The sequence below is a fragment of the Pimephales promelas genome, chromosome 4 (genome assembly GCF_988280905.1).
Source record: "Pimephales promelas chromosome 4, fPimPro1.hap1.1, whole genome shotgun sequence".
Lineage (NCBI taxonomy): Eukaryota > Metazoa > Chordata > Actinopteri > Cypriniformes > Leuciscidae > Pimephales > Pimephales promelas.
The window spans coordinates 26,927,976-26,936,413 of NC_142772.1; the positions used below are offsets into that span (position 1 = coordinate 26,927,976).

The window sequence follows — 8,438 nt, forward strand, 5'->3', positions numbered from 1 at the left end:
TTTTTTTTTTTTTTTTTTAACCACTTGTCAACTAGTTATGAGGACGGACAGGTAGGTGACACAAGTATAAACACACAGGACCCTGGTATTAATAGGGAGATCCTGCGAGTCATCGGCAATCAAACGGCTACTGGATGAAAGATTTTGAACACAATACCGCTGCCTTGACCTCTTTCCCAAAGCTGGACATTTGAGCGTAGGAGACCAATACCATGTATTTTTTGGTAACCACCAAACACACAGACATACAACAGAAAGGATATTCACAATCTTCAAAATACACTATTTATACTGTTCCCCTGGGATACATGCATATTTACACTGGCTATTCAAACTATTACCATTTTGCTAAGTTTATAAATACAAGGTACATTTTGAAAGAGCATGGTATGTCTCTCAGTTCAACTGATGGACTACTTATTTTTTGTAAAGATACAAAAAATTAAAGCACTTTGAAGAAGTACAGTATTTTGAGACTTTCTTGGAGAAAATACAATATTCCTGTGTGGATATTTACCATCTGACCTTGTTTACTAAGAGTTGTACTTGTTAAAGTACATTAATTTGTGTATACAAAAGGTGTCTACTGTATATGCACTTTATTTTTCTTAATGTATGATAGTTTCAAACTTCCATATAATCTTAAATGCCTTTCAAAGACAGATGTATTTATTGTTTGACAGTGCTGAACACGAGCGAGCAACTCCTGATTTTGACTGCATTTACAGCTGACGGAGAGCTTTGACAAATGTAGTGGAAAACAAAATCCCTGTGCTACAGCTTATGTCATGCTACTTAAAAGTAGCTGTCAGTTTACAATTTCTAAAGGCCTCAGTTTAGATTTGCCCAGATTTACCGAACCTGCCACTTCATTAACTTGGTCATTTTAAATATACAGTATTGCTGTAACATTTGGTGAGTGACTATACCAACTATATAAAAAAGTAAAACTTCAAAAAAAAAAAAAAAAGAAAGAAACACTTTATACATATATATAAATCGGCAGCAACAATTAAACATAAAATGCATGCTGCTTTCCTGACATTTTCAAATAACTTGTTTTCCTTGGTATGGTTACCACATTATTTTTTGATAATGGGCAAAATCGGCACCCAATTGTAAATTGTCTTTTCAATATAAATCTTTTTTGTAAGGTGATTTTAAGGCAGAATACGTGTTTGCTGCTTGTTGTTTTTACATTGTAATGTATTAACAGAAGGTTCAAATGTGTGAGTGTTCTGTTCAAGTTTTGCAATTATTTATAGTGACGTTTAGACACCTGTGTGGTTGTTTAACTTTACTTTTTAGCTATTTAAATATTTTTTGAGAAACCCAACACTCAACATAGATATTAGAACCTGTGCATAAAGGTAACACATTTGATTAAAATTCATTCAAATATTATTTGAGGAAATGCAACTTTTACATAGTCAAGATGTAGCACCACAACACTTTTCTCACTTATGGGCAGAATTATGGGTTTTATTAAAACATGGGCACGTCAAATATGTAGTATTGATCATTTTGTGTGCAGAAAAGTATTTTGTATTTTTCCATGGGATACTGGTAAATTCACACAATATTCACTTGCAATATATTCCATTGTAGATGCAATTGATTGAATGGCAACAGCTCAATATTACATTTTATCTAAAGTGAAAGTTTACATAATCATTACGCATTGTCAAGTTTGTCATTACTAAAAAAGGAATGTAAATCAGATTTGTTACAATGAGTATTCCTTCAAATCCGTAATCTGATCAGTTGATGAAAAATCTCTTTAATGGATTAAAATAGGGGTTAGTTCTTACATGCATGTACACATAACTGTATATCATAATTGTTTCAAAACTGTTTTTGTTACTTTACCTTCATTGTAATGGACTGTTCGTTATAGTTCTGTTTGTATATTTTTGTACATTTTCTGCACAAATTGGTAAAAAAAGAGATCATGCTATAAGCATTTGGTGCCTTATAGATAAGGATTTAATGGCAAATTTGACAATACTGTCATATGTGAAAATACTGTATATATTGTAAATAATGCCACAGCAACACAGGAGGCCAAATATTTTCTGTAGTACGTTTTTACTTTTTCCTTATTTTGCGAACAGATCAAGCTTTTTGGCTTTTTACGAGTTATGGAAATAGTAGCTTATGGATCTGTTTATGTTCATTAAATTCAAATTTGCCTATTATTTACACATTTTTGTCTTTTTTCCTTATAACTGAAATCAGATGTAAACCCCTAAATACTGCAGAATTGCAGTTCATACACAGAAGTGTGCTGCCTGGCCCCACTCACCTTTGATCAGTTTCCAAATGCAATGCAAATGTTCATTTTTAACTACCATAAAGTGCCTGAAAGAACCGGTGCATGACAATAATTTAGTATACAGTTGTGGAAGATAGAGGACTTTTATTTCAAGTGTCTGTCCTCTGAAGCACAAATAAAAATGATTCCATGTGTTCCTATGATTGTTTTTCTCACAAAATCGTATATTTTACTACTTAAGCCATATCTCTGCAAATCAGTGTTAGGTCAGGTCAATCATTGACTTTAACTGGCCGAAAGCCTGCACATTTGGCACAGGTAAGTCAGACTTTATTTTGATGTTCACCTTTAGACATTCTGTCGACTTGAGTAACATTGCACCAAGGTTCAACTAACTCTCAGAGTATTAGTAGAATATTAGGGGTAGGGGTAGTAGAATAAGGGGTTGGGGTTAGTAGAATAAGTTGACATCCACTTGCAAAGTGAAATCTGCCTTTATTATTGTTGGGGGTTGACTGCTTTTTTTTTCTTTGCATGATTCTGTTTATGGGGTGCAATATTCTGTAACATATATTTGTGTTTTTTTCTTTTTTAAAAAGTCTTATTTTTCATAAACTTCACCTTTATTGTAAGCCGCGCTCTCCTCTGTCCCCTGAACGAGCGGTCGACTTCCTGAGTCTATGAAACCACTCCCTCAGAAACGGGCAGTGGGCTCAGATTGGTTAGTTTGGGCCGGTGTGTGGTGATTGGCTCACGTTGTCCGGATACTTCACGCCCATTACCTTTACGGGCGAAACGTGCCTGCGCTCAGATGTAAATAATGGTGTGAACTGCAGTATCAGTTTGAGGCAGCATCAGACCGAGAAAGCGGCGGTGAAAGAGTCAAACAGAACCTCACCACACACGGCTCTTACTAAACATTTCTGAGTGATAATTTGCTACATTTTTTAACTTTATACACATTTGTTTTACACAATAGCATCTGACTGGCAACAATAGCAACTGACTGGCTACTAATGTTAAACACAAACAGCGTTGACATTAGTTTACGGTCTTGATCAAATAGAAAATAACATCATAAAGCATATACATGAAAAATACGTTTAAAGCATTAGTACTTATACAAAATTCAGGTTCATAATGTTTGTACGCGTTTGTCGTAGACACAAAATAGCACAACTAGTAGCTGATTTAGTAGCTGGTATTTGAAAAAAAAAATAAAACGCAAGGCTACATCTTGAATTATACATGCAAATACATTTAAAATGATGAAGTCTAGCCTACTTACAGGTTGTGGCCCAACAACTGCTGCCTCGGGTTTTAAAGTTGGAACTGCTTCATGTTTTAGTAACAGTTTCTTGTTGAATCCGGTGTTGAACTCGTGGAGATTCTGGAAGCTGTCTTCCGTAAAATGCGCAGCACAAAGAGCTAGATTACGATCATCATTTTCAGGAACATAATCAAACATAAATTGTATCCATTGTTGACGAAGTACAGCGTCCGTGGGAAGCTCGAACACAGAAGACCTGACAGCTGGGTGAACATAACACACTCGACGAGACGCAGAAATATGATCATGCCCTTTTTTGCATTTTCCGGAGGGAGGGTTGATGTAAATGTGTGGGTTAGTGACGTCTAAAACCCAGCTGTAGTCCCAATCGAGTCGTGTTTGTAGGCAATATACTTCCTGATTTTTAAAAGACGATATCTCTGCTTACACTGAAGTTTCAGCGCTGCAACTTTGCAGATAGTGTTCATGCACCAACAGCATTAATACACACTATTTAAAATCAAAAAAGTGAAATTGCAATCAATTGGAAAGTGACCTCTAGCAGCAAAACGTACATACTGTACCTTTAAAATCTAATTTCTGTAGATGTGATCCTACCATATTGACATGAAACTATAAGGTTTACAGTTGAAACAGAATGTGATCGTCTTCTCCTACTCTTTAATCCCATAAAGTAGCATGAGTGAAACAGTAGTGCAAATGAAAACATGGACATTCATACAGCACATCCTAAACTGTGTTACATATGAAGTGATTGTAAAAATAATAATTAAAATGCTTGTAATTGGCTGGTCATCATGAGACTGCAATATAACCTTACTTTAGGCTGGTTATAATCATATAGTGTTTTTGTAACGATTACAAAGTTAAGATCATAAAATCAGTAAATTCCTTTTGCTTTCAGTTCATCTTGTACTCGTTTCAGGTAGTCTGGATCTGGGTAACCATAACTACAAAGACAAAAGCATATTTACAACACTTATGGCTTAAAATTCAAGATTAAACAATGCTGATAATGAAAGGGCTTGTCTGAGATGAGGTAACCACCAGAAAATGTTGACAACACCCAAACGATTTACTTACTGCGTTGGCCCTCCATCTCGAGACGTCTTATGGTGAATGTCATTCCAGGTCACCACATTGTTCTTTCCAGTGGTAGATGAATATCCAATGGTGAAAATGAGTCGCTGGTCAAACGCCCTCCGCAGAAGCTTCAGTACGTTGTTCCCCTCTGTTGAGTCAGGGAGGTAAGCTATGCGGGACGCCCCCTGGTAGTCCATGCCTGGGTTTGGGTGTTCATTCTGCAGAGTATGAGGTAATCAAAAGACTCTGAGGTGTGTAACTGATTGTTGTTATATTGAACAGCTCAAAGCAGAAGAATGTCTTATACTTCAATCATTATTGCATTCATACTTACCCCCTGACGTCCACTTGGTATATGGTAGTTAATTACGATTGTTCCATATTGTCTGTATCCAGGTAAAGAAGAGCTGTCCCTTGAGACAGTCATGGTTCCTACTTTTGGTTGCGTCCCTGTAAGATCGCCGTATATCTCTCCACATATCGGACAGGCTGGTTTCAACTGGAAAGCCGTAGCCAAACAGTCTTTACAAAATTTGTGCTTGCATTTACTTAAAACTGTGCAATCAGGTGTCTTGATTAAATCCAAACAAATTGGACATTTCTCATCTTTGGCTGGGTCCGTTGATTTCTCTTGTTTCACAGGTTGCTTGTAATGTACGTCATCGTCTTTTGTTTTTCTTGGGGTTTGGTGCTGTGGATATATTCTTCCCATTCTGTCCTGTGTGCTCCCATTCAAAAATGTGTCAAATCTTTCAAGCATAATGAAGCTGCCGGTCAGTTCCAGATGCTTTTGATCTGTTTTGATTAAGAGATCTGGAAACTCTGCACTGCAAAGTGCATTAATATTTCGACTGTAAATGTATGTCCGAGTTTGCAGCCCTGTTGCAGTCTTTTGATATAATGTTATAAACTGTTCTCGTGCAAATTGAGCTTGTATGTTCTTACCAGTCTTGGAAGTAAAAGTCACATGACTTTTGTTCTGATTTATGGAAACCCCATTCCTATTTTCTATTATGTGAAGTTCATTAGATTTCTTTTCTTTTATGTAATGCATTATAATTTCATCAACCTGAACTGGTTGAACTTCTAAAGAGTAACTTTGAGCTTGTTCCAAACCTGCTGCAGTGTGGCCCCTTTGACGCATTTCTTCTCGCCTTAGATTACTACTTCCATCATATGAAGGTCGTGTAGTTATACACTTTCTATGGATATCTTCAATATCTTGGAATGACCCGATGGCAACTGTATATCCACCCTCACGTCTAAGTTTCACTGTCTTGCCGTGAAGAATGCTTGGAACTGAATCTGGCGGTATGACTTGATCAATCTTCAGTCTCACTTCAGTAAATATCTGCAATGAATTTGAAAATTAACAGGGCATGTGAAGACAATCAAATGTAAGATTTTTTTAACACCTTTAATTTATCAAACTGTGGCCACTTTTGTCAAAATACAATAAACAGGCTTTAAGAACCTCGTAATAAAGGCTCACCATATGCGCAGAATAGCCAAACTAGCCTAATAATTAAACTGAAACTGTGAAACTTACTGCCCTGACAGTAAGGCCATAAATAATAAAGAAAAACACAGTTAAATGGCTTTTAGCATGACTGTTAACAAACTTACCTTTGGCGGGCTCGCCATCTCTAATAACTACCGATGGCTTCTTTTAGTTGTCAGGGAAATCAATAGTGTCCAGTATACAAAAAGCGAGCCTCAAACCGTCAAGTAATGTGTTTCAAGACAAAAAAAGTATAGGTTACCTTCTTTTCAAAAGAAAAGCTCAATGTAAAGAGTGCTTCTTTTGGTCCAATATCACAGTGTAACTCAGAACAATGTTATTACTTTTTGAACGTAAACGCTGCGCTTTAGTTTCAGTTTTGAAGCAGGAAGTTCATGAACTCATGCGCAGTAATAGGCGCTCAGGGTATGTTCAGGGTTGCCAGATCCCAGAAAAGTGTCCAGGATAAAGCCAACTCAAAACTATTTAGGGGTTTTCAAAGTCAAAGACAGTGGGCCAACACAAAGCGACATGATACTGACGTGTCAATAAATTGAAGCAGGCCTTTTCACCCTGCACACAGCCATTAATTGTCACTTGTCGTCATGCTGGATCTCCTGCGTAGGCCTACCCGACATGGCCTCTCTGTTATAAATGAAAAGAACCATAAAATAAAGTTATGTTTGTTCCGTTTCAAAATATTTGATTTGACTATAGCTAGATTTTTTTTTAAATGTAGGCCTATGTACATTTTTAATTAGTTAATCTGTACTATTTCATTCTAATAATTTACTTAATCGTTTTATTTTATTTGGTAGCCTTTTATTTCACATTTTATTTACAGTATAAAATGTGAGCTATATGGACTGTAGTCAGGTTATACTCAGTCTGAATGGCACACACTGTATAAAGGTCCTACATCATGTATTTTACAACTCACAACTTGTTTTATGGAGTGTTGGTCAACTGTGAGATTTTTCCCTCTGAAAAACATTTTGTCAGCTGAACAATCAGTATGTTGATAAACAACGCATTTAACAAACTGTAATTCTATCCCTCAAAGCCTCGTTTTTATTCCTGTCAGAAACGAATGGTGCCATTTTGACTAAGGTCTGTAGGCCTAAACATGAATAACATTGTCAGTGACGTAGCTGTCATAGCTATAGAATGCTATATCTTAGGCTATACATTTTTGTCCTTTCACTTCCCCAAATTTGCAAGACCATTATTAATAGGCTACATACACTTTTCTATTCATTCACTCTCCTTCTTTCCACAGTCAATCTTATTTTGTCTAAACAAGATTCAATGTGCAATAACTCTACAATGTCAAACTCAATTAATCTCCGTTAAAATTCCAATGTTTCAGTGTTTCGCTTTCAATGTTTTCCAGGTTGCCAGAGTTCATTCCAAGGATTGATGCACATTAGTAAAATTATCTAATTTCATTTTTATTTGTCTAAAAAGAAACTTTTCGCTGACCACTACATTAAAAAAGTACCCCAAAATCTGCAACCTGAGACGGCGTTTTCAAAATAGCCGTCAAAAAGTGTGCTTTCAAAAGTGTGCAGGAAAACATCCTTCCTTTGAGGTCACTGAGAAGCAAGGATACAGTTTTATCACAACTTTTTCTGAGTGTAAACAAAAACAATCTGATACTTGGCAGTTAGACCTATTTAATGTAAAAAAAAAAAAACAACAACAACAAAAAAAAAAACATTTTATTCTTACAAATAATTTAAAAGATCAGTAGGTATTGGTATTCTTATCGGCGGCTTGAAAGCATGGTCTTGTAATGGAAAAAATAATATACCCATTCCTACAAGCCACTCTTAATGGAAGTATTTTTTGTAATACATTTTTTTTAAAGTATAAATGTTCTATATATATTGTGAAAATTACAGATTTTTCTTGATGACAGATGACAGAAAAAATGACAGATCTTTCTGAGTACATTGTAATGCACAGGCTACTAAGGAAGAAGTTAAACAAAATGCTACAAATTAGTCATTTATAAATCATAAAGTCCAAATAATCCACCCTGATTTTAATAGTACCAAAAGTGCAACCAGTAACAATGAAAATGCATTCCTCATTCAGTATTCTATTCAGAATCATTCAGAATCTATAGAAATGCTACTAATGGCTACTAACAGCTGCACTACTTCCTGAACTTAAGCCAGCTCCTTGTTTCCTGTGTGCCATTATTGGCCAAATTGATTAATTCAGGTGTGCCTGACCTCAGTAGTCACGGCAACAATAATCAGACACACCTGAAATAATCAATT

The 8,438-nt window shown here is 35.9% G+C and overlaps 2 protein-coding genes across 3 annotated transcripts in view; one reads left to right on the forward strand and one right to left on the reverse strand.

Annotated features, from left to right (window-relative positions):
• parp8 (poly (ADP-ribose) polymerase family, member 8) overlaps positions 1–2,198 on the forward strand; it is a 36,646-nt gene extending 34,448 nt beyond the window's left edge. The window contains exon 26 of the mRNA XM_039649990.2: positions 36–2,198. Within this exon, the coding sequence (XP_039505924.2) occupies positions 36–138 (103 nt within the window). The 3' untranslated portion in view covers positions 139–2,198. The remainder of the gene's footprint in view (positions 1–35) is intronic.
• LOC120461865 (E3 ubiquitin-protein ligase DTX3L) lies at positions 36–6,556 on the reverse strand. Of its 2 annotated transcripts, none has more exons than XM_039650191.2 (4): positions 6,276–6,556; positions 4,984–6,000; positions 4,650–4,867; positions 36–4,516 (listed from the first exon to the last, which is right to left on the reverse strand). In XM_039650191.2, exons 1-4 carry the CDS (start codon positions 6,291–6,293, stop codon positions 4,447–4,449), a joined length of 1,323 nt encoding a protein of 440 aa, XP_039506125.2. In that variant the 5' UTR covers positions 6,294–6,556; the 3' UTR covers positions 36–4,446. The 2 variants fall into 2 exon arrangements, with proteins under 2 accessions (XP_039506125.2, XP_088986322.1); XM_089130196.1 differs by having other exon boundaries at positions 6,413–6,551.
• Positions 6,557–8,438: the final 1,882 nt, after the last annotated feature.